Source organism: Brachyistius frenatus, unplaced genomic scaffold (assembly GCF_029030835.1).
Source record: "Brachyistius frenatus isolate BFR_SWC_R1_liver_20210118 unplaced genomic scaffold, ASM2903083v1 Contig_32, whole genome shotgun sequence".
In the NCBI taxonomy this organism is placed as follows: Eukaryota; Metazoa; Chordata; class Actinopteri; family Embiotocidae; genus Brachyistius; species Brachyistius frenatus.
Window position 1 is genome coordinate 3387471 of NW_027210631.1, and position 26861 is coordinate 3414331.

The 26861-nt window shown below is 46.4% G+C and overlaps 1 protein-coding gene across 2 annotated transcripts; it reads right to left on the bottom strand.

Annotated features, from left to right (window-relative positions):
• On the bottom strand, positions 1–26233 carry gas2l3 (growth arrest-specific 2 like 3). 2 transcript variants are annotated; one of them, XM_069700156.1, is made up of 9 exons: positions 26130–26233; positions 13709–13764; positions 7303–7489; positions 6152–6270; positions 5194–5335; positions 3883–3946; positions 3661–3802; positions 2266–2370; positions 1–2038 (listed from the first exon to the last, which is right to left on the bottom strand). In XM_069700156.1, the coding sequence occupies exons 2-9, from the start codon at positions 13730–13732 to the stop codon at positions 662–664; spliced, it is 2160 nt and encodes a 719-aa protein (XP_069556257.1). In that variant the 5' UTR covers positions 13733–13764; positions 26130–26233; the 3' UTR covers positions 1–661. The 2 variants fall into 2 exon arrangements, with proteins under 2 accessions (XP_069556257.1, XP_069556256.1); XM_069700155.1 differs by lacking the exon at positions 26130–26233 and adding an exon at positions 16358–16486.
• Positions 26234–26861: the final 628 nt, after the last annotated feature.

The window sequence follows — 26861 nt, forward strand, 5'->3', positions numbered from 1 at the left end:
CCAATCATCTAATACATTCTACTGCCGCTCAGAAAGAAGAAGTTTCTGAAGAAGGCACACAAGGACTCCACCTCCCTCCGAGATATCATTTGTAAAAAAACTAAAAAAAAAAAACTACACGTATTACATCAGAACCGTCAACCAGCGGAAAGTTTGTTCTCACTGGGTGAAAAAAAAAAAAAAAAAAATCAGACGCCATGATCCGTTTTCTCCGTCACAACTTTGGTTACATGTCAGAGGAAGCTGCTTTTCCTCCAGGAAGAAAAAAACCTACACGGGTTTCACTACGTCACGGCTCACGGCGGTTATTCGAACACGATTTGTTTTTTTTTTCCCACAAAATTAAATCCTTTGTCGTTTAAAAACTCAGTTTGGACGAATCGTTGAGAAACAGGCTGTACACGTAACAGAAATATGTAAACGTTGTGCAAATGGTAGTGTTAATCCGACGCGTGGCCTCACCAGAGACCACAAAGACAAAAGCAAACAAAGCACGACTTCTTTGACCCTTTCGGATAAAAAAATAAAAAATTTCAAAAAAATTTCAAAAAATAAAAAAGTAAAAGATTATTAAATAACATACAAAAATCAAACAAAATAAAACTTGAATAAACGTGGTGAAACGGAGCTCCAACAAGTGCTGGTCTGTGAGGAGAAGCCGTTACGTCTTCTGCCTCCTCCGGCTGTTCATTTCAAAATAAGGGTCGTCACTCTTGGCTTTGCATTGTGGGATCTTCTTGGTGGCCCCGAGCTCCGGTTTCACCGCTGTGACGTTGGGGCCGGTTTTCTGCGGTGCCGCGGCCGGAGTCCCTTCAGGTTTCAGAGCGGACTTGGCGTTGCTCGGGTTCGCCGTGGCGGCGGCTTGTTTCCGCCCCGCCCTCTGTGCTGCGGCTGGTGTTTTCTGATTGGCTCTGCTGGCGGCAGACGGGCCCGTGTTGCCCCCGGGGACCCGCCCGGGGACGACGGCGGTGCTTCGCGAAGGAGCGGCGGCGGCGGCGGCCTTGCTCGGGGCCGACCCCTTGGGTTTGGCCGAGGTGTCTTTGCCCTTCGGCATCGAGCAGGCGGGCTTCGTCGGTGCCGGGGAGGCAGTCTGTGAGACGGCGGCGGGGCTCCGGGTCTGGAGCGCCGCCGTCGCAGCCGCTCTGGGAGTCGTCGTCCCCGCAGCTCTCGTGGCCGTCCTCGCTCGCCTGGCAGCCTCCAGACGAAGGCGCGAGGCGGGGGAGCCGGGGCGGCGCTGGGTGAGGCGGGAGCGCTGGCTGGCGCCCGACGGGGGCCGGGCCTCTTTGGGGCCCGCCGCCCGTACCGACGCGTCGACGGGGCGAGGCACGGCGGCGGTGGGGGAGGTGCAGGGGCTGGAGGGTTTGGGGCATTTGGAGGACGGCTCGGGGCACACGGGGCTCCTCGGCTGAGCGGTGGCGCCGCGTGGTGACGGTCTGAGCTTCAGCTTGGGGGCGGGGCTTGGGTCTACGGGAGCAGTGGGCGGAGCTGCGGCTGGAGTCAGAGCTCTGCGTTGGCCACCCTGACACCCGGGGCTGGGAGACTGTCTGCAGGAGCCTCCCACCGGCGTGGAGGGCAGCGAGGACGAACCTTTGGTGGTGACGGGCAGGGGCAGCTGGGTGGGCTTCCTGGGGGAGGAGGGCGTCATCTGCGGGGTCTTCTTGGGTGCCGAGGCGGAGCCTTTCCTGGGCAGCGTGGGCGTGCAGGCGGGGGAGGCGGCGTACGACCGACACGTCTGACCCGCGGCCGCCGGCTTGCCGGCCGGGCCCGAGGAAGACGACGAGGTGGAGGAGGAGGAGGAAGAGGCTGAGGAGGAGATGAGGTCGTTGACGGCGGCGAGGGGGTCCATGTCAGGTGGAGGAGGTGGAGCTGCGTTGCCGTGGTGACCGCCCAGGGCCGGGGGCCCTTTCTGGAAGGCCAGGATCTTCTGCTCCAGAGTGGTGAACTGCAGCACTCGCAGCGGGTCGTACTTCATCAGGAACCCACGCAGAGTGTCCCAGCCGCCGCCCACACGCACCATCACGTGTTTACCATGCAGCATCTGAACAGAGTAAACAAACAATCACCATCACGTGTTTACCATCTTTTAACGTCTGGTGTGAAACATCAACAGTAAAATATTTCCTTCAATTCCCCAAATAATCGCACATCCAGATGAGCGCGTGTGTCGTCACCCTCGGCAACGTAATTATGATGTAATCACCGGATGCGATCCACCACTATTGTACAGTATAAAGAGCTTACGTGCGTGTTTCTTTGTGCGCTCACCCTAATGAAGATGGTCTTGTCTCCGAGGCGGTAGCGTCCCTCAGACAGGTACTCGATAGAGAGTCTGTTGGAGCAGTTGCAGGGCGGCTCCTCCATGCCGTGTTCCTGCAGAACAACAGTGGACGTTTAACCAGCAGGAACATGAGATTCTACATGAAAACACATTATTCTATAAATTACATGCAGATAGAAAACACATGAAACACATTTGTAGCCTGGAAGTGTAATAACTTTGCTGAATACAGAAGTACCGTCCTGCTGGTGCCCGACTTTTCCTAAAAGTGTCTTTACTGTGATTTAAAATGATTTTCATAGAAATGACACCATAAGAAAAAATAAAGTACATTTCGACCCATTTCAGCCACTGAACCGAGCACACAGAACTTCCTGCTTCTTTAAATCTCTATAACTCTTCCTGTGGGTGATGTTGCATCTTGCTGCTCCAGTGCTGTTTGTAGCAGGTAGGCTAATGTGCTGATGGGTTTCCAAATACACATTATTAGATCAAATTAGGAACTCGGTAAATTTCAGATACATCAGGAGCTTCATTAAATGTCAAATCAAACTTGTTCTAATGTATAGTTTGATGTTTAAAAGACCTCCAAACACAATAAATACGTTTATATCTGAACTGGGTATTAAATCACGACTCGTCCAGTGGTTCGATGTCTGTTCCCGATCAGTGAGCGATCACGACGCGGAACTGAAGTCAGACTTGTTCTCGTTTCTCTCCGAAGAAGAGCTGAACATGAGATGACGAAGGCGTGCTCGGTATGAACTAACCGATACCGACAGCGTTTCCTGCGAGCAGCTAAACATACGAGGGCAGAGAGTTAAATATGCTGCTTGTTTTTATCCAAACCGCCTTCCGCTTCAAAGAGTGCCGTTCATTTTTAGAGCAGCGTTTGTCCTCTGGGAGTGAAACAATCATCAGCAATGATTTACAAAGTGCTCAAACCGCAGTGCGGACGTGTGCGTGGATCTGCAGCCCGCAGGTCACGCGTGAGAGCGAGTCACGGGGCGCCCGGCACGCCGTCGCGTGGTCAGCTGCGATGTGTCACTTGCCCTGCGGGGGCGTCGGTGGAGCGGCAGGAGTCGCCGCCTGCCGCCATCTTGGCTCCGCTTCAACTGGGTCGCACGTGCGCCGCCAACGTGATCAGCTGCGCTCCACCTCTGCCGCGGAGGCGGGCCGACGGGCGCACGCGAACTTATCTTGTGAACTCTCTGAAGCTCTCCGTTCGTTTTTTTTTTTTGGAGGATGCTGTTGGCATCGTCATGGCAACTGAGGCCGGAAACTTGACTGGCTTAAAAAAAAAAAAAAAAAAAAAGGGAGATTCTCCTGCCGCCCGTCTCTCTGGATGAAAACGGCGAGGTGCGAGCGTGCTGCTCACTCACCCCGGGCTGGTACAGGCCGCCGTGCTGGCAGCACACGCTGAAGGTTTTGACAGCCGGACGCGGCTCCTCCGTCATGAGCAGCGTCTCCTCCAGCTCGATCTCCTTCTCCAGCTTCACCAGCACCGGAGGCTCCACGCCGTACCTGAGAAACCCAGTGGAAAGTTAAACCGGTCTCCAGCGCTCTCCAAATGAATCACGCGCCCTCCGTGTTCCCAGACTCACTTGGAGACGATGCGTCCGATCTCCAGCAGACACAGACAGACCTGCCGGGGCTCCTTGTGCAGCACTGAGGCAGAAAAACACAACAATTAACAGCCCGAGTTTCACTTTGAATAATGTCAAGCAGCAGCTGCCACCTCGGCTCAGAGAGAAGAGGAGGGACGAAGAGCCACAAAGTCCAGCTGGTAAACCACAAAACGTGACATTGTGAGCGCAGAAGATGAAGTTAATGGGTCCCTGAGGGGACGCTGGATGATTCATGCAGAAGAGAACACGGGTTTCTGGGTTGGAGGGCCCAATTTTAAAACATGCATCCGGGAACAGGACGATCTACGTGCTCCGTCCTCGTACCTGCAGCAGCTGTTCGGCTTTCTTTCTTTAAAAAAATAAAAAAATAATCGTCTAAATCCGCATTTTGGGGAGCCAGCATTAGTAATGAAGAGATCCCTCGTAGTACTCGGAGTGATTGCACTCCTCTGCAGATCCTATTATACCATTAAGACGCAGGGCTTAAAAACAGACTCCGCTCCTCAGATCTTCCTTCATTAGGAGCTTACAGCCGAGATCGCGTCCGTTTCATCCCATTAACATCATCTACATGAAGCCCCACGTTAATCAACTACCAGTTAAGCTCAATACATGTGTACAAAACTACACACACGTCTACATGTGTGTAAATATGAAGGATGCGCTTGGTGTTGCAGAGATCCGTCTCCTTCAGGACTCGACGGAGAAATAAGAGCTTTAAAGGAAAAAAGAAGAAGAAAAAAAAAAAGGAATTTTTGCTCATCGTGGGACGTTTCCCAAAGTTTTTAAATTTAAAAAACACACAGCTGCACTTTGACCTGCTGGATTAAAAGATTCACCAGCTAACATGAACGTCTTGGTTCAACTTTCTGCTCGCGTGGAGAAACCAGACCTCGACCTTTGCAGCAGTTACTGCCTCCATTAAACTGTGAATGTTTCCCCGGTTATTTGAGCGGCAAGATGTCAGGGACAACTTTGGCACCAGCTGTGGCGTTTTAATGATTTACTGTGTGCTCTTCTAGTAAATGAACAGCCCACATTCAGAGCTGCATCACTAGGAAACGGAGGCCAAAAAGAAAAAAAGAAACCTCAAAAGGTCACATCGAATCCAGCGAGACTGTCTCCGTTTTCGTAGAGCAGCCTGAGAATCAAAGATGGAGGGCAGGAAGAGAAGTCAATTTGAAAAAGTCTGTTTGAAAAATAAAATAGAGATAGAAAAAGGATGCGTTTTCTCCACAGCAGTAATAAAGCGGTCTCTAGTTTGACTGGTGTGTTGCGGCTCCTTACCGAGCCCCTCCGACTCGAACAGGTAGGTCTCCTCCACCCCGATGTGTCGACACCAGGCCAGGAAGTTGGCGGTGTTGTCGCGAGCGAAGAAGGAACCCGGAGAGGCGTCCCGCTTGCATGCGACCTTCCTCGTGGGGAACAGCTGTCAGGAAACCAAATAAGTGAGTTTAAAACCACTTACTAGATAATAAAACGGGTTTAAATGTAGCAGAGCATTAATTGAGGCGAGACTGTGGAGGTTTCCCAGCAGTGTTTGGTTCTGCAGTTTGACAATACTTCACGTCGGTGTTCCCTCACTTTCTGCTACGGAGCCATAGTGGTGGCCGTGGACTGTGTGAGGACACCATTTAGGTACTTGTAATTGTCAGTCTAAATACATTTATGCACTAAAAACAGTGGGTGTCACTACGCGAGTATTGAGGGTGTAATCGGCATTCAGAACACTGGATTTTAATAAAGATCATTTTGCACAAAAATAATAATAAAAGCCTGCATTGTCACAACAATACAAGCGTGTATTTTAAAAAGCAAGTTTCAGAAAACCGAGGAGGAGTGCTGCTCACACATTTACAATTTAAGTCACTTCACAGGTTTCCGGCCGATTGTTTCATTTCTAAGAATTGAACATGTAAATCGGGCGACAAAAGGCAAATACAATAAGTAGTGGATTAAAACGTCGCCTTCATGAACTCGGTGTGAGACAGAAACCTGGAAAAGTTGTCAGACAAATGAACTTCAATACCCTGAAACCCTGTAGGCCATGTCAATGACATGTCCGTCACATTTTAGACCAACATGCAACAGTCTCGCCCAGGAAATCATGCAGTCGGCGGGTCTGTCCATCCCGTGACCTGCACTTCTCTCTCCAAACCCCCACCCACCCCCCTACCCCCACGTGTCGGCCTGAACGCTGCCCTGCGGGCGACGGAGTTATTTCCATCGCTGCCGTCTGACTCACCTTGCCGAGGGCGGAGGGGCAGCTCTGGGCGATCTTGGTCTGCAGCACGCCGATCAGCTGGCAGAGCTTCACGCCGTTATTCAGCTCCTCCATGAAGAACTCCGCTCTCACCTCGTCTCCTGGAAAGACACGGAAGACGAAAATGGAACCGAACTCGATGCAAATTACTGAAGTTTGTGTTTTGCAGGAGTCCACTGTTGGGAGAAGATTTCTTTCAAGGTCTAAACCACGGGACCACGTTGTTTTATTCTTCAGCGGTTCTTTTCTCGTACGACGTTATAAAAACACTGAAGACGACAGAGGCCTCCTCCAGGATCCACAGCGCTCCCGCGACCTCTCGTTGTAAATCACCGCGCTGGGGAACTCCACAAAGGCCACGGAGACTAACTTGATTCACACTGAGACCAGAATCCACAACCCCATCACACTAAAGTGACAAAGATTGCTCCACAAAAGTTTATGTTTTCCGCCTGACAACGGTCCCCCCCCACCCCCAACCTCACCCCCACACACCCCCACCGGGGGCTTGAAACTTTACCCGCTGCACGCCACCTGTTTGAGCAGCGCAGAGCTCTTCATGATTGACAGCCCGAGCGGTCCAACAGCTTAAAAACACTCTGAAAACATGGGACACGGGTCACCGCGGTCACGGTACCAATAACTCCTGTTGAGTGTTCGGTACCTGCCCACATTCCTCAAGAGAGAAACTGAATGTGCGCTGCGAAAAATAGAAACGAATTCAGCCTTCAACAATCGAGCCAGTTTCCAGTCAGCTTCAGTTTCCTCACTGCTCCATTGTGTCACCGTTGGACAATAGATGTCCGCATAATGGCAGGGACGGATGAAATGAGGGATTTTGTTCCACTACCGGTTCTGTGGTTTGCCGAGGGCTGTTTGCAAATCGCAGCATCCAAATCCAATTACACGGGAGACCCGTGTCAATTGTGCTCCAGTATTTTCCGAGCCCGGAGAGGGAAACCGGTAGCATGCAAACCGTCGAGTGTCGATTCACACTCGCAAAGGGTTGGACACATGGACAGTGTTGTAGAGTACACTTATGGAATCGAAATAATCCCCCCCTCCCTCCCCTCCCCAAAAAAGATAGACGCGACACTGATCCCCCGACCAGCAAGACAAACCCACCAACTTACCCAGCATGCCGCTCAGCCAGATGGCCAGATCCTCCTGCATGGGCACCAGCGTGGCCTCGTGGCGCACGGCCAGCCACTGGTCGTACTGGAAGACGTCGGCGAGGCCGGGGCCGTGCCGCTGCACTAACGGGCTGCGAGGGGCCCGGGGGCTCAGCAGGGGGGCGTCGAACCTCTCGCCGAACCATGCCTGGAGACGGGAGGAGGGACAGATGAGGGGGGGGTTAGACGCCACATTTAAATCAAACACAGTCAGAGGATCTTTGTGTCCGATTGCTTTCCAGGAGTTCTGGAGAATGAGAAGGAAAAAAAAAAAAAAAAAAAAAAGGAGCAAACGCAGAGAAGTCAGAGGATAACGACATTTGTACGGTCTGTATCTCATTCCTGAGGTTTAGAAACATAAACAGGAAGGTAGAACAGATTAGTGTGCCTGACCGCCTTCTGAGACGTCGGCCTAACCTGATCCGAGTGCTGCCGTCTCTGATGGTTTAAAGCGGTGACTGTATGTAAAAGTGGACGAAGCTGCCGGGTCTGAAAGATGAAGGAGACCATGAAGGCCACGGAGTAGACGGACCCGTCGGACCACGTAAACCAGAACTCCTCGTTTAGTTGGGTTTTTTTGCCATCTCTCTTTTTCTACAGATTACAAGATAAATACATCACGTTGATTCGTGAGCTTTAGAGCTATTTGTAGGTGGAGTTGGTTATTTTTGGACAAAGCCAGACGAGCCGTTTCTCATCGTTTGCAGTCTTGCCAAGTTTACCGGGTCCTGGCAGAGAGAAGAGCGTGGCATCACCTCACCGTTGGCGAGGAAACAAATAACCACCTTTCTCAAAGCATCTTCATACAGTATTGTCTAATTTTGGAGCTCCTTCAGTCACTGTTGTAGAGCGTTAAATCTGACGTTTTAAATACCGTGGTCTTCTTTCCGAAGCCTCCTTTCATGGTTTTAGTAAAAAAAAAAAAAAACAACACTTGCATCTCATCTCTGCAGTGAGGCTGTGTGTGATCAGCACGTCGCAATCACCAGCCTGCGTCTGAAAACTGCGGACCGCACGAGTCCATAACCTCCAGTTTTTCTCCTGATGAATGAATATAGGTCAGAGGAGATATTCCACAGCATCATCATCCCCCGGTTCCCTCTCGGCCCCGCGCTGTGGGAACATGAGGGGAACGTGTGTGACCGTGCGGAGAGGACGTCACGGCGACACTTCACTTCCCAGCTCGGCTGGAAATCAACGCTTGGACACCGAAACTCAACCTGGTACCGGCGTGGCGTTTCAAATCCACGCGGCCTCGCCTTCACCTCGACTCATTTGTTTACTCCAATTTCATTTGAACATTTTTCCCGGTCAACTAAAAAGCCCCGCTGCATTTTCTTTTGCCTAAAAGCCGAAGCTGAAACCACGCTGACTGAACGCTGTTGCACTTGACTGCTTTAATGGGCGCTGGTTGAGTCTTTGGCTCGGCGCCCGCAGCGAGCCGCTCGGCCCGGCTCTTCACGCTGATGTCCCATCGTATCCGTCTCTCCTGTCACACGCTCCCTCCTCGTCTCCTCGTTCTGTCCTCAGCCCACGAGACGCACTGAATCTCCGAAGTAAAGGAGGGACGGGAAAAAAAACGATCCCCTGAATTCTCAGCGTGTTCGTGGTTTCACATCCACCGTGAACATTGATGAAACTATTAGAAAATGATGTGAAGGAATAAATAGGTACGAAGCTACGAGATTAACCTGAATTTAAAATAAGACGAGCTTTGATTGTCAGCGTTTTAAAGACCGTTAACAGCTTCTACTTCCCAAAAATTCAGGATTCATGTTTACAAAATGACTTTGTTGTTTTCTATTTAAGTTTATAATTGCAGCAGGAGAGGTCGTCGTAGAAACCAGCAGCAGATGTGCATCCATGATGACTCGTCCAGACATTACACAACTCCCTTCTGAATGACCCCACCCACCCACCCACCCTCCCCCTACTCCACCTTCCTCCCGTCCAGTTTGTTGACATCTGGTTAAGATACAGACTTTAATCTTAGTGTCCGTCACATGTCACCGAGTGACGGTGCAGCTTTGCGTCCGCTGGGCTGAAAAGGGTCATTGTGTTTTAAAATACAAGGCCGGGTCTTGTCGAGGGCTTTTAATTCTACACGTCGGCTCAGCCTGCAGACAGGAAACCTTCTGGCCAGTGGTTATACACGACCGGACTGTGTGTGGATTTTGGCGAGTCGGTGTGATGACGCTTTAATGAAGCTCCGGGTCAGGAAGATACTGAGTGTTTATGGGATAATGCCCAACTGTATGGCTCTCTTTAAGGGACATTTAAAAGGGAAGTGGAGGTGTCGTGGTAGATAAACACGGTTATAACCAATTAGGAGAGTGAAAATTTGTCTAAATTCATTCGGACTGTGGAAAGCTGACCTTCAACCTTCGACCTTCGACCCCTTGTCTGTCAGCCTAATGAGGAGTCCAAAGAGAAAACTGGACTTTTTCTTTTTTTCCCTAAAAGACGGGAAAACTGCTTTACAACTCTGTCGCATTGAAACTTCAAGGTTCTGCTGCAGTGATTTACATTAAAATTGGGAGATTCTCAAGAGACCGACTCAAAGCAGCAGAGGCCCAGATATCCCGACTTTTAACCCACAGTGTGAGGCACAACCCAGAAACACTAGACCCTGCATTTCCCACGATGCAGCTCTACATTGTCTTTAACTAGAGCGCCGATGCTTCTTTCAAACCCCATTCCTCTAGTTTGGGTCGCTTTTTTTTCTTCAACCTTTTTTTATAGCCTCGAGTTTGGACTTCGAACTCTGGAAAGCTTCTTCATTTCATTTCGCCGACTTCCCATAAAGCGTAAACAAAACCTCGTATGTGAAATTGGTGGAATGTCCCTTTAAGGTTGAGCTTCATGCAGTTTTGACCCGTTTTACTAAAGTTCTCTGTATAATCTGTTGGTCAGGAGAAACCGTCACCCTCCGAGGCCCTGCGGTTAGTTCAAGGTCAGGATTAGAGACGGGCAAACAAATGGTTTGAATACGCGTCAAGATGGACGTCTCTGCTTTGAGAATTTTTTTTTTTTTTAGCACCGTGCTCGTCCCCGTCAAAGTGACCTTTGAAGCTAAAAGGGTGTTCAGGAGTGGGAACATGAGGTCTGACTGGTGAACACGCATGAAAAAGTACAAGAACTTGACAAAAACACCTTTCAGAAGGTTATCACACATCGAAAGACACACACACACACACACACACACACACACACACACACACACACACACACACACACACACACACACACACACACACACACACACACACACACATTACGTAACGCGGTTCAGAGAGGCCGGCTGCTCTGTGGGCTCAAAACAACAACATCATCATCATCATCATATGTTCGTTTCTCGACATCCAGCTCATTGGAAAATCGGGCGACATCGCGGAACGTTTAAAAGATGCCTGAACGGTGGAGATTATCCGAGCTCGCCACCTGACCGACTCGTGTTATAGACTGCTAACATGAGTATAGAGGTCATCTTTGTTCCTTACACCAACTCTGTCCTCATAAACTGCAGGAACGTAGTTTGGTAATCCAGCGAAGAAATGCAAAGCGCTGAGATTGTGACGAATCCTGATGCTCTTAAATTGAGCCACTTACACTGAGGGCGAATTAACTCCAGGAAACAATAGTCAATAGCAGGAAGGTCAAAGAGGAGAGCTACACGCAGCAATATATATTTATCTGTTCGTATTATGAAACCTATTTTCAACATCACACAGTAATGAGTCACGTTAATGAAGCCTGAAAACAACAAACTTATTGATCTGAAGAGTCACATAAATGGAGTAGAAAGTACAGTATTTCCCTCTGAAATGTACTGCAGTGGTATCAAATGGAAATACTGAAGTCAAGTACAAGTACCTCTAGTATTGTACTCAAGTACTTTACTTACTTTTCCTACACAGGCTAAAAGTTACACTTTGCTCAAGTTAAAATGACAGCAGGATACTTTTCCTGCCCCACTTTTATTCAACTTCCCAAAGCCTGGTTGTTGACCTTTCACCTTTTCAGGATCCTAAGTACCGCGCAGCTGTGTGGTTTGACGGCTAGGCTGAACTAACAAGGGCACGCTGCTCTTTTGAAATGCCAAGATCTACTCGGGCTTTTTTTATTTGGTCATTTTCATCCTACGTTTGTAACACCGGGTGGAAACAGATGAGGTAACCGCGGTTTTAATGAGGAATGTCAGGAAAGCTAACACGTGATCACAGATGTGCGAGCGCTGCAGAGATCACTTAGAAATCCAAATCTGGCTGAGGAGTATTGTCGTCCTCCGATTTCCCCGTTTTGCTCGTTCGTGTCGGTTCTTCTGTTGACTACAAACAAACTGTATTAAAGCCACCACACACCGTTTAGGGTGAATGTTTGGCGCAACAAATATGAAAGTCTGTACCAGCAACAGATCACCAAAACAAAAATATACAATAAATCACAAGCTTATCGTGAAATTAAATCGGTACTTTTAGTAGGTCAGTGTTTTGGTTCAGTCTCACGGCTCTCATCAGTGTTTCCAGCAACAATAAGCAGTTGTTTACAGCTTTTTAACAAATACAAATAAACTGCCTATCCAGCATTAAATAACAGATAACGTTAACAACTAGCTGGTGAACATATTGGACCTTTTAGCAGCTGAAGAAGCAGCTTTTCTTCCTGGTGGAGACCAAAACAGAGCTGAAAGGAGAGTAAATATTGCACTTATATGTGTGCATGTTGCCTTGTGAAGCACTTTGGGCTGCAGGCTTGTATGAAGGGTGCAAGACAAATAAAGTTGGAGTTGAGTTGACTGCGAGTTGCCCGAATTAAAATCAATAAAATACAGTTTTTACCAATTAAGCTGCTGCAGCTTTCATAGAGGTGGTGTGACTTTGTTTTACTATTTAATTAAGAGGAGGAGACGACACCGCCTCCACGACCCTGATCATTGATGCACATTCGTACGGACCGATATTTACACTCAGGGTTTTATATGTTGGGAAATCATTAAAAAAAATATATCTCTCACAAAGGAAACCTGCAGACGTGATATTTTACTGTGTTCCACTGCAGCGTTTATAGACGAGCGCTTATGGTGCTTCTACTCCCACGAGTGCATTCATCTTCAGCATGGCTGCACAGAGCAGTCGGACGGTGACCACTCATCCAATCTGACTGCTCTACATACACTGGAGCTCCGGAAGTAGCTGCAGCATCACCGCAGTCTGATACGGATCAATGTCCTCACAGGGTGCCTTTGATAACACGCAATACATCAGCCACTGTGCACCAGAATCCTCCTTCTGCTTTCCATGTTCCAACACAGGAAATATGTCCAAACCAGGACAGACCACGGGAGTATTTTATTACATTTGAATGGTATCTCTATTAAAGATGTAGATGTGCAAATCAGAGCTGTTGTTTTGTCTTTGGCAGTGATTAAAAAAAAAAAAAAAAAAGGCTAAAAAGAAGGATTAAGAAGAAATAATTTTACTTTATATGTAAACTACCCATGTTTTGAGGGAAATATGAGGCAGCCCACAGAGATCATGCACTTTGTGGAGCGATCTAAATACTGCCTGGGACAGACAAACTAAAGTAACGTGATCTGTGCGGTTAATCTGGTGCGTCTGAAGCTGCAGGATCCGACCGCAGCTTGTCAACAACTCCGAGGAGTCTCTTCACAGCCTCGTCAACACATCAGCATCAGTCCGACAGGCTTCCTGCCACACGTTGTGCGCATAACACTGCGATGCATATTTTACCCGGTCCAAGACGGGTGGGGAGAGACGGGACTTTTCCAAAGCAGATGACGGAGAAAAAGCCCTTCCTGAGGAGGTGCTGCCATGTGACACGTGTAACACGATCCGTTTGTTGTTTTGGGTTTTGGGACGGCTGACACTTCGTTGCTGGGAGGAGAAGGAGGAAAAAAAAAACCAACTTCTGGTTCCACCCACTCCCCCGAAAAAATGTGGTGAAAATCCTCGGGGTCCAAATGGAGGAACGTCAGATATGCATAACGACAACAAGACGGCATGCCGCGACACAGGTGGGCTCGCCGCAGTTGTTGGGCGGGAGACGGATGTCTGCCGCTCCTAATGTAATCGGGATAACTCGGTCCGGCACACAGCGTTGGTGACTCACGGCTTGGACACTCAGACTGCTGCCGAGAGGCCGAAAGAGGGCGATATGGACTCAATGTCAAGTTCAGCCCTTCAGCGACGTAGAGAAACTTTGTGCAGATGTGTAGCTGCACTTTCTGAAGTCCAACATGTCAACAGAAAAAAAAAAAAAAAATAAAAGATATCGCTGCCCGTTTTGTACAATTCAACTTCAACCAATCACAGCACACCCCATCCTCTCTAGACGCTGACGAGCTTACCTGGATGCCAGCCTGGACAGCCATGACTGTGATCACAGATGATTCACTTCTTCATTCTGTGAAAAGATTAAAGAAAAACAGGTTAAAAACTGATGATCAAAATGTCAGCTGTAATTTCATGTTACATATCAAAGAGAGGGAACCACAAATCCCAGACAGTTGCACCTCTGTTCCTGAAAATTAAGGAATGTAAAAGGACTAGTTCACCATTTTGGCAAATTAATACAGAGTTACATGAAAAAAAATACGTGCCACTCATGAGTTAAAGCTGTAAACATGCAGCTGGAGGTGATTAGAGTATCTTAGCGTTGTATAAAAGATTGAATGTAGAAGGAAACAGAACCGTCGTGTGCAGTAACTATTCTCTTGGGAAACAACAGAGACGGTGACGACCTGCAGTCAAATTATCAGACAAGCAGCAAGAAATGCTGCAAACAGGCGCTGCCTGGATGGATGAACTGTTGTTTGTCACGAAACGGTTCCAGCATTCAACTCCTTGAGACCACATATTCTTCTTTTTACATTTCTGTTTGTGCAAAAACTAAACTAATGGGAAAGAAGTTTATTAGCGAGCATTACAGATCCTGTTCGGCTGATTTTTGAACATTTGCAGTGGATTGCCACATTTCTCCCTGCTTACAGTATTTAAACTATTCCCACCAGTTTTATACACAACACACAGAAATGAGGGTGAGAGAGCAGCTCCCAAAACACACGGTAAAAAGATTCAAAGTAAATTAAGGTGAAACTCGTTATTTTATAACAAACACAGAGACTGCAACGGGCCCATTTTCTCAGCATGGCTTCATCTGTCAAGGAGCTTTTCAATCAATCCATTAGTTGTTTGGTTTATAAACTACAAACACCCATCAGTTTTTCAGACCCAGAGGTGACGCTGTCAAATGTTTTTTGCTTAATCAGCAGTCCAAAGCTCAAAACATTCACCTCGTGATTATATACCAAAAATTAAAAAAAAAAAAAAAAAAAAACCACAACAGATGGAACAAGCACATTTTTGCTTTGAACGTGACTCAATCAAATAATCAATTACCAAAAAAAGCTGCCCTTTCTTTTGATCAACCACTCGGCTTATCATTTCTGCTCCAGCAGACACCAGCTAGATTACATTAAGATATTAAGCATCGAAGTGAAACCATTGATCCATTTATACTTAAATAAACCTTAATTTAGTGGATTCACAATGTTAGAAATTACCTTAGAAACTAAATGAAAATAGAGTTCAACTTATGAAATAAAACATTCTCATTTTCTTAGTCTTATTTCTCAGACACGTAAGCTACTTTTATCTAATATTAAAGAAATCATTATAAAACTTGAGGCCGATTCCCAAAATGCAGCGTCACTTTATCCAGATAGAACAAAGACATTATCAACCTTCGGCGGCTTTTTGATCGTCGGTCTGACAGAACAAGCTGTTTGATAGAAGATAACCGGGACTCTGAGCATTTTCTGACATTTAATTGATTAAATCAATACAATAACAGACCGATTAAATAACAATGAAAATAACAAAGATGCAGCCTTTAATGCAATAAATTCTGTTTATTACTGGAGCATCCTGACCGGACAAGAGAAACACCGGTGAATGACCTGCAGGCTTAACTGGTTCCACTGATTATTCACTCTTTTAGACTAATTTCAGACGAGTCGGCTTTTCTTTCTATTTTCACATCCTGCCTTCACAGAGTCGCTCACAAACAGCCTCCGCCATCAGCACAGAAATTTACAGCCTCCAGTCACAGTGTAATGAGTGCGTAATGAAACTCAAGCTCAAAAAACATTCATTTTTAAGGGTGTATTTTTTTTCCCCCAATACAGCAGGGACAGTTAGTGTGAAGCTCAGACTTGTGATTTAATAGAAATGCAGGAACATAACCGAGGCGAAAGAGGCACTCAGGATGCTGAGAACGGCCCTCTGGGTAAAACGCAGCGAGGAGGACTTTGTTGTTTTTACTGGGAACACAGTGAGTTTCAGTGAATCAAACTTTCTCACGAGGAAGTGATGGGGTTAGACGGAGCGCTGCTCTCTCCCCCTTCCCCACACAGGATGTGAAGGATTACCCCGAAACTCAACTGTCCCCGAGGGTGTGTGTTTGACAAAGACAGACAGTGGGTGGGGGGAGAAAGCAATCACGGCAACGTAGATCCTAATAACACTGATAATTTGGTCAACACAGCTGAGGCAATAGTCCTCCTCTAACCCCCTCCCCCTCATTCTCCTTGGAGACCAATATGAGCTCATGTCAATGTAGAAATCTGCAGCTAAAAGGATTTGTGAAACTTCTACGCTGCAGTATTTCTATGTTCTGGTGTTTTCCATTGAAGCAGTCGTGCCCAGAATATAGAAAAAGTGAAAAACTCCTGCAGCTTTCAAAAATGCCTCTATATCCACACACACACACACACACACACACACACACACACACACACACACACACACACACACACACACACACACACACACACACACACACATCTAAAATGATTACATCAGTTGTTCGCCAGAGGCCCGGCCAGGACTGCTGTGTCCAGTCATCCTACACCAGAACTGCAGATGCAAGTCAGCACCCAAGGACAGGAGGGGACGGGACGGTATGGGACCGAGAGGGTGACAACAAGGCGACTTACCTCAGGAGAAAATCACTACGGTAACGAGGGAGGACACTGCAGATCAGCCTCAAAAGCACATCCTCGTCAACACTGAGGCGAAACCCCGGCGCTAAACGCTCAGCGCTGTCTGGCCAGAGCGGCTCCTGCCTCTGTGGCTCCACGAGTGAGTGGGGAGGGAGAGGCAGCGAGAGGATGGCAGGGAGGGAGGGAGGAGGGGAGGGATGGGGGGCTGCAAAAGGAGAGCCCTGACTAATGAAGTGCCTACGCTTCGCTAAGTCCTGATCCCCCCCCCCAACAATCCTGTCACAGCGGGACCCTCTCACAAAGCCCCCATTGTTTTGTTAGCTTGCCACCCTACACACACACACACACACACACACACACACACACACACACACACACAACAATACACAATAATACACTCCCCTTCATCTCCAAACCAGGATCTCTCCAACCAGGTTGCAAAGAAATGGAATAAAATAGGATGGAGAAGTTGCGGTGTGTGTGGTTGTTTTTTTGGGGGGTGTTAACTCCACTTCCTTTTCAACCCTCACCCCCACCCCCAGGCTCGTCCCCACCAGCCTCCCGGACCAATGCTCAGCAGAGATTTAGAGGAGGGAGGCAGCAGAGCTGAAGCTTGTCGCTCTGCTGTCTTTGGGACGGTTTGCTGTCGTGCTGCAGGTGTCAACAAACATGACACTTGCATCCATGTGGAAAGTGTTGGAAAACAAATTGCCTCAAAGAGAGAAACTTCAAGACAGCAAAAGAGCAGAACACCAGATGTTGTGTGACTGAATCAGAGGCCCAGATGTTGGTTTCCTGCAGCTGTTTCGACCACCTTTGTTCTAATGACTCGACATTGTTGTTTGACTGAGATAAACCAGTCAAACAAGGAACGCTGACCTCCAGGACTGTCGATCCACCCATTGATTCTCTAATCGTGGAAAACAAATTCCAGTTTTTAGGATTTACTGGAAATGATATTCAAGGGAATACACTGTTGATTTGTAAAGGGAAGGACTACGAATCTTGATTTGTGGCCATGTATCCCAGTGAAGTCTTTTGAAGCGTTGTTTGGAAATGTCCTGAAGGGCTACAAAGCAGAACAACCAGAAACAGAAGACGGATGACATTTCGATTTGTAAAGAGAGGGTCAATCCAGAAAGACTCGCCGTCTTTTCGACAAGCAGCCGTTCAGGGAGGGTCACGCTCAACAAGGCGGGACAAAGGGCAAATCTCTGGACTCCAGTTGTGTGCATCTGGAGCCCCGGCAGAGCCCGAGAGCGTGACTTCCCACGGGGACCAAAGGCACCCACACACAGTGAAATGTCAAGCGCAGAGGAGGGCGAGAGAATCGCAGCCAAAAAAAAGGGGGGAGGCGAAGACAAAACCCGTTTTATTGTGGCGGTGAACTTGGGAGTGGCGCTGGAAAGGGCTCGACTTGGAGGACTACCACGCACATTCCCCAACGGTCATCAGGAGGAAACACGTCCAACAATGACAGTCTTATGCTGAAGTCCGTTCTCCTTACGAACTGTTTCCCACTGATTCAAAATATGTTTCCTGCAGCTCCTCCGTGGTTGGGCTTAATGCTCAGGTTGGATTATGGCGAGGCGTAGCAGAGGTAACTGGTTGGGGTCGGCTTCATCGATCTCTGAAGATGACTGGTTTGGTTCAGGTTTAGATAAGTGGGACCGGCACCAGCTCCCTGCCATCCGTCTGTAATACGTCTGTCCATCCGTCTCCTTTCAGCTTGGCAGGTTTTAAGACTATGTTCTTACATTTCTTTGGGGCCAAATATGCAGCTGGGCCTCTTTGTGGATCAACTTCCTTTTTCAATGGTTGAGCTCATTAATATAAAGCATATGAACAACCTAATATTGGCTTTTGTTTTGTGGGGGGCGATTGAAGACTTTCCAAGAATCCCAATTTTCCCATAACGTTGCTCATTCATTCGGTGTCGTTCAGGGTCATACGAGACAGATTCCCACAGCAGCATGAGGATTAAGTGGGTAAATAAGAGCACCGAAACCTGGTACACAAAAGACCCCGGCCGGGTTTGGGTTGTCTAACCTGCATTTCTTGCTGCGAGTGAAATAAAAACTCTGTTGCAGGTTTTATTCCCTCAGGAAAACTGCTATTTCCAGGCTGAATGGACTCTCCCACTTTAAGCATTAAATTCAGATGGCGTTTCCAGATGTCACATGACTTTAAATTTGAAGGGGGAGGGGAGGATCAATAAAAACAAAATGCCCCAACAAATTGGGCAACTTTCTCCATAAAGAGGTCTGTTTTTGTCCATGTAGTGCTCAACACTAAATCCTACCGAGAAAAAGGTGCTGAATAAATCAAAGGAGTCGTCTTTGTCTGGGTACAAATGAGCAATGTAATAGACTTGGGAGTTGATTAAAGGAAAGGGATCGAGCCCGAGCTTCCCCCACAGCACGAACTAAACATAGAACACACCTCAGTCAGGACATTTCTCTGCATTTCTGTTTTTGTCGTGTGTGTGTGTGTGTGTGTGTTTTGTTGCGGGTGGGGGTGAGACATCTGTCCCCATGTTCGCCCCGCAGGTTGCCTCGCTCTCGAGTCGCAGCCAGTAATCATTTAAGAGGATCAGCGCTATTCCAGACAGGAGAGCGCATCCACCTCCACGACGCTCCGTCACCACAACATAAACAGCACGTGGCGCAAGCGTGCAGCCTGCAGCGATCTAGCGGTGCATGCGAGCACCCGTGCATAAGTGCAAAAAAAAAATAAAAAAATAAAAGAAGAAATGAGAACGCATTATGTAATGAGTTAAAAGGAGAGCATTCAGGCGGCGACGGCCTTTTCATTTTCCGCTATATGGCATCGTGCGTCAGGGGGGATAAAAACGGAGTAAACAGGAGGAAATTACATGAAATCAAAGTCAGCCATGTGAAGCTTCAAAGTCCTCCAGGGGACGTCAAGGTGTTTTATGGATGTTCCCACAAAAACAAACGTTTTAACTTCATCTCGACGTGAGCACAATGAAACCGGGTGTTAGAGATCTCGTGTGCTCTGTACACCGAGTTTGAGCCTCGGGTTTCCAAAGACACTTTCAAATGGGAAAATATCACTAAATTACAATGTACTCCAGCTACTTTTACCTTTTAGCTTCCTATAATAACTAAAAAAAAGTGTCTTTGGCTACATTGTTCACCATTCATTAAAGCAGCTGTCACCAATGTGTTTCATCTGACAACAAACTGTCCGAACCCCCCTCTCCCTCCCCCAACACCATCCTAGGTCAGGTCAGAGGTGGGGATAACGATTTTATTCCTTTCTGAAGCAGATGATTTATCAAACATGCCCACTTAGCACAGCAACCTGCCAAAAAAAATAAAAAAAAAAACCCATCATCGCAGCAAAAAGCTAATCGGGATCTTAATTTCCTCCTCAATTGTTCACACAATTACTCGGATACCTTTTTGTGTAACCAAGTCTTCAGGAAGACCCCGTCTGAACGCCGTCTCCGACTGTGGCCACGTGTACAACCAGAAGTGGTGGCGTGTTATGTCGTACTAGTTAGTTTGTTTCTAGCACAGCGTGGCCTTTAGGCACAACTTCATCCGCATCATACACAACTCCAGAAAGCTTCTCGTGCACACAATCTTATTTGGGGTTCCTGAAGTGAAAGCGATGGCCTATTTTTAGGCATTTCATTTGATAACTTGAGCAGACTGAATGGATGATTGATATCTTTGTGTTACCCAGTGAGAAGTGGCTGCGGGCCAGTGAACCTCCTGCGTCCTTCTCCTTCCCCGCAGTCCAAAGAGGTTCTGCTGGACTCAACTATCCCCCGGAGAATACTAACGCCTCCTCTATTAAACTCCTTCCTGCTGAGCCCTTTGTGTCTGGACTTAATTACCCTGTCGGAGGAGCATTTCATTTAGAGACCGGCTTCAGCCTTTTCATTACAGATGGGGCCCAGGAGGTGACAAGGAAGGAAATTCATTCAGTTGAAGAGAATGAAAAAAGTAAATATACGTCCACGGCCTTTATCCAAACGGAGCCTCACATCTTTAATAAACTTTACTTTCTAAAGCCATTTTGTCCCCACTGGGCCTGTACAAGCTTGTTCCTCATGGTTTTCCATGGTAAACGACTATTCCCCTTTCGAGCAGGATTAAATCCATTCTTGGCATCGACCCTCCTGTCCTTATTGGAGTGGTCTTTCCTCGAAGGTGAGACAATGCGAGTAAAGCCATCTTAAAGGCTTGAAAGAGTGGAAGCCACCTGCCAATTCCATTTTGATTTTGTTGACACTAATCCACGGCTCACCACCAGGTCAGCGCCGGGATTTCAAAAACCCCTCAGTGCTGACTCAGGATCAGGCTTCCTACCCGGCCGTCCACAAACTTGACCGGCGGAGGGAACGATGGAGGCTGATTCCAGATCAGTAAAAACAGGGAGCACTGGTTTACAGTAAACTGCATCATGCACACACGAGATTACCCCTGGAGTCAAACCGTCCAACAATCACAGGACACAATCAGCCATTTGTTTTTCAAGAGGACACCTTGCATACATGTCAAACATCTCTCGCCATCACATCAGCTTGGGATAATATAATAAATCCAGTAATTGATGATGTAAACGATGACGTGGGTTCATCAGTAGAAGGTTTTATTCTGGTAAAACAAATGGCACCGAAAACTTCTGGGTTTCTCACCGAGCTCCAAATTACATGAAGCAAACTGAACATCTCCGCCGACTTCATGAAGACGTTCCTCGCCACATTTCCAATCTTCAAACAGCCTCCAACTGAAAGGAAATACTCGGTCAAGAGAATATCTAAAACACTGACACCAATGTTTAACAGGAGCTATAACGGCCGACACCCCAATCCTTCTCTACAGTGAGGACCTAAAGGGAAAAATATGAATGAATGGACCGTGTGATTTAGTCAGGTGACATCATCATATGAACGGTTTTGTTTGGCACATGCAGGCGCCTTCAGTTTGGAGCTCCCCACGTTGAGAACGTTACTTAACGGAGCCACTTTCTGACGGCGTCCCAGGATGCACCTGCTGCAAAGCTTGAACCGTCACTTCAAACAAACGTTTCCCTTTTTCTACCGTCGTCTTGCTCCTTTTTTAATTCTGTCCCTGCGTGATGTCAGCAGCCAGCTGGCCGAGTCAACCAGCAGCGCGGCGTCCTGTGAGCTGCAGCGGGCCTGGAGAGATGCCCACTCTGAGCCGTTTTTGCTGATCACACACACAAAAAGACCAACTAACTGCAGTGACATCATCGCTTTAGTCACAGCACAGGCTGCCCACTGGAAATACCTGAGCACACTGCCAAGCAAACCTGACCGATGATCTTTCCTCAGCTGTCATTTTAACTGATGTTTTCATAATGAACATGCGTGTTTATTAAATGAATGAACTGGGACGTGACACTGTGAGCTAAATAGTACAACAGGAAGTAAACAACGGCTGCAGAAATCGGATTTCAAACACATCTGTCTGCCTGCCAGAAATACTGGGGTTATTTTAGTCATAATGAAAGTATAGTCACTGGTGTAAAGACAGTTTGTGAAGTTCAGCTCCTCCTCGACTGTCAACATGTTACTTCATCATATAAACCCTGTTTTCTTCACAGATGACACATCATGTGTAATCTTTTCGCAAATCAATCACACGAGGTAATTATGTTGAGCCGTGTCAGACCTCTGCCTTTAAATCAGACGTGCACACAAACAGCCCCATGTGACAGGTTTTTATCAGGGTCATTTCAGATAAGCCCAAACAGCCACGCCGTCCCTTTTAAACTCTCCACAGAGCGTTGGGGACGTGAAAGGTCGAGGGGCCGTCGAGTTTAGCCTAATTAGCACCGTTTGTGAGTTGTATAATAATCCTGGTTAGGGTTTAAAAACTGGAGCACCTTTCACCTTAATCAGCCTCGGCAGCGCCGAGACATGAGGGGAGAAATCTGGGCTCCCTTTGATCCCCAGTGATCAGAAAAAAATACGAGGAAACAAAGGGAACAGAAGAGTTGAAACAAAACTTAAACCTCAATTATTAAAGAGGTTATACAAACTGTCACACTGTTAATGCATCAGGAATGGGCTGAATTTTACCAACCTCTAATGGACGGCATTAACTTACACGATAAAAGAAAGCACATTATTCAGTTATCTCTTCCATCAGATTATGTTCTTATAGTTTATTTTGGTATAAAAAAAAAAATCCTGATAGCATCAATTAAAAGCAATTTTAGTTTGGGATGTAGAAGTACAAAAGTGACACATTTTATTTATGAAGGCTTGCAGCTGAACCCTTTACATGACCTTTATTCATTAAAGCTGTGACCTGAACTCATCAATAGAAACTGATCGTCCACATGACAGATAAATTGAGTTGAGCTGGTTCAGTGACTGTTATGTGTTCAACCGCCAGTTTTAACAGGCAACCAAAGAAAAAAAAAATCAAATGAAAAATAAAGATACAACTTTTTTGAAATGCAAACCTCAGCTGACTGAACACACCGAACATTTTAGCGGTTTAAGAGAACTGTTGACAAAATCTGTAATATTTTTGATGCAGACAGTCTATTCTGTATTATCAGACATAAACCAAGTGATGCCGATTTACACACACCTCCCCCCACACACACACACACACAAATACTGCATAACAAATTTGAAAAACAAAACACCACATATGAATAACATATGACGTCAGCTCTAATGTGCAACTATTTACAGGATACACACACACACACACACGATGAGACAAAGGACGCTTAATGAGTTAGAAATGCATGTGGGCACATATGGGTGCGCTGCTGCTTGTGGACACAATGGAGTTGATAATGAAATCTTGGATTACCCCTCATTTATTTAGGATTCAGCTCAGAGGAAAAGAATGGGAGGGGGTTCAGGGTAAATGTGTGTGTGTGTGTGTGTGTGTGTGTGTGTGTGTGTGTGTGTGTGTGTGTGTGTGTGTGTGTGTGTGTGTGTGTGTGTGTGTGTGTGTGTGTGTGTGTGTGTGTGTGTGTGTGTGTGTGTGTGTGTGTGTGTGTGTTAACTTCTTTCGGGAGCCTTGGCGAGCCCGAAACGTTGAGGCCTGATGCCAAAGATCAAGCAGATGGTCATTATGAAGATGGTTGAAAATGAGGTTGCTGCTCATGTGTGCACTCATTTATTAAGAGCTGCCCAATGACAGCTTTGTCTGATACACAGTGGTGCACTGTATTATTACTGATCTGGAAACAGACCGCTGGCCAGAGTGAAGGGCGATAATAATACAATGTCACCTTTGGTTTGATACATCAAGCTCGGGCTCAAAAACAAAACAAAGACACTCAAGTAGCTAATTTCGAAATGGATCATTTTAGTAAATTCTCTACCTGCCCAAAGTCAAGCAAAAAGCAGTTTAACCTAAATAAATGAATGTAACTACAAGATCTACAAAGAACTGTATTACATTCCTGCTTTGTTGTCCTACAACAAATATTCAGGTACTAAAAAAATATCCGGTTTTAATGGACTGACTTGTAACTTCAACTAGCATTTATAATTTTATGGCCACTGGGGGGCAGTGCACCAAGCTACTATAACACTACACACTGTTATCACCTCGTTTAGCACAATGTTGCATATTTAAAGGTCCAAAGCAACATCCAGATATTAGGAGTCATGTTTCATGCCAGCTGGTCAAAAAGCTCAACGTTCAGTCTCCTTTTAGCTTTGTTTTGGTCTCCACTAGCATCTGATGAGGGCTGGTGATGTCATGATCATGAAATTTTAGCCGGCGATTCATTTTCATGCAACTGATTGTGATTAACAATTTCACTGTCTTTTTCTGTTCGTTTTACTCTGACCGCCAGCTTTTTGCTGCAAATTTGAAAAATGGCCAACAAGTTATCGGTCCTCAAACCAGACTTGGCTTTGCAACAAAATCATCAATGTTCATGTCAATAAAAACCCATTGAAACACAAATGAGAGGCTCAGCGCCTCAAGATAAACACAGTTGGTGGCGCCAATTCTTCACTCGTGCAATTAAAACGTCGCAAAAAAAAGGAGGCGCAACAAAATGACATTATCAAAAGAGCGCCAGTCAAACCTTAAACGGTAAAAAAAAATGACATGGAAGTATGATATTTCTGTTCTGTTTCATTCAGCTGTTTTTTTTATACCGCTGAATGAAAACAACTCTGACAATGACAAGAAATGATTGCTAACAGACTATTATGTAATAATTGTGACAGGTCTAACTGAAGCAAGCACTAAAACCAATATTTACCTATTTATTTTTGCGGAGATGTGTTTTCTGGAAGTAACCAAATGGACAAGAAGGGGATCAAAACAACACTTGTGACTCCAACCGTCTCTGGACAGTGATCACGTAATGCTTTTTAGAAAACAATCCGAGTTCATCTGTAAGCCTTGACTTAATAATGCCAGAGAAAAGCCAGACTAACAACAGAAATCCATCTGGGCATATAGACTTTAACATGGTGCAAGAAGCACATTAACCTGATCACTGATTCTAATCCTGATGCAATTTGTGCAGGTCAAGGGAGCAAGGTCTGACGACCCATCAGTATCAGCATATCATGCTATAAATCAGTGGATGTGGGGTTCATTAGATTTGGGGAGAATTGAACTTTGTAACTTAACATCATTAATTTCTAATGAAAACGTGACGATGAATAATGACCAATAACATGGCCGCTCTCATTTACTTCCCTCCTTTATAGTCATGAGTTACAGTTACATCACAGTTGAAGGTATAATCTGTTGACTTGCACAATAAATCACAGCAGAAAAATTAATCCACGGCCATAATCACAAGGTCAAGAGAGAAAATCTTGTTGTTTTGAGGACAAAAATAAACACTGCCAAAAAGTCATCAGCAGCATCTGAAGTGCAGCGAGAGGCCGGCCTCGGCCTTTCCCTGGTGGCGCCCTCTCTGCAGGAAGCACCTGTCGACCCCTTACTTCATACTTTTTCCTCAAACAGGAAAGCAGGACCTTCACATGTACAAGACTTCACAGTAAAAGTACCCCCCTCTTTATTGTCCTGCCAACAATAGATGCACCAGCGGGGTAAAAACATGCCAGTCAGTGCCTGCTTTGATCCAAAAACAGCAGCAGCATGAGAGAGCATCACCCCCCCCCAAATCTAACCTGCTCTCCCAGGTGAACTCACCTTTCACCTGATCCTGTCGCCCAGGCAGCAAACGTACCATGCAGAAGATGCCTCCCCGTTTAGATGTGCACTAATAAACTCCTGAGCCTCTCCTGCCCGTTTATTCCCACCTGCCAATCGGGGATTAAAGAGTGCAAGTTCTCGACTGGGAGCTGTTGTTTCACACTCAACGGGAGCACGCAGAGACCTGTCAAAGTCAATTACCACGACCTGCCTTTATATAACAGAGACCTGCACGGTACAGAGACGGGAAGGGCCGTGAACTCGTCATTTTAATTTGAATTATTGTGGTTCAGGTGAAGGGAAAGTTGAGTTTGAACATTCGCTAAAACCTAAAAATAAATTCATACATAACTTCACTTTTGCTGCAAATATTACGTTTCTGAACACTTGTTGAGGTAGACCGGTCTCTACATTTTACAAGTCTTCCTGTTAAAACACACTCGGTCACACAGTAGTAACGGAGTGTCCAGTGTTTTGCTCGGAACAGATTTCGCTGCTTCCACGAGGCTCCCTCATGGATTTTGAGGAGAAATAAGCAGGAAACTTACGGAGAAACTTTCCCCCTTTCAGGATGCAGTGAAATAAATGAACAGGTTTAAACTTACCGGTGACACAACAGGAGACGGCCTCTCTTCACGCTGAACGTCTGGTCCGTTTGTGCTGTGTTGTTTTTTTGTCCTTGTGGAAATCTTGAGCTGTTCCTCCAGTTGTGGAGTTTCTCATGCTGCTGCTGCTGCTGCTGTTTGTGGGCAGCGCTGTTCGAACCAGCCAATCAGAGCGCTGGATCCGCTGGGGGCGGGGTCTCAGCTCACCTGAGTGTCATTTTACTGGATGATGAAAACCCCATTCACAATAATGAAATTCAAAGAGCCTTAAATACAGCTGGGAAATAATCGTGGTAGGACCGTTGAAGGAAATGATGACTTCTTTTTTCACGTTGCATTTGTACAGTTTTTTTTTAATTTATTCTGTTAGATTTGTGCAGTAGTTGAAGAAGCACAGCAGTAATTATAATAACTATTGAGGTGACGTAACCCGCTCCAATATTCAAATACGCTCAATACGCTCACAAGGCCCTCCCCCCACACCTTCCATTATTCATAAAATGTAAATACTTTTTGTAATTATAATCATAACTAAACTTAATAAAATGTCATAATTATTACCACTGGTTCTGATATTAGAGCGTACTACAGCTCTGCGTGTGGTTTATCCAGTAGTGTTGCTCTACCCCAGCAGAAACCACAGTTTGAAGCAGCCATGTCTAAGTAGGATTTTAGTTAAAGCCAATTTGAACTATTTTACATCCTGTTGGGTAGTTTATTATATAGACTATC

Coding starts and splice junctions, on each gene's coding strand:
- gas2l3 (XM_069700156.1), bottom strand. CDS start 13,732: ATGGCTGTCCAGGCTGGCATCCAG. Junction 5,336..6,151: donor GCCCCTCCGCCCTCGGCAAG/GTGAGTCAGACG, acceptor GTTTCCTGACAG/CTGTTCCCCACGAGGAAGGT. Junction 3,947..5,193: donor GTTCGAGTCGGAGGGGCTCG/GTAAGGAGCCGC, acceptor TTTCTGCCTCAG/TGCTGCACAAGGAGCCCCGG.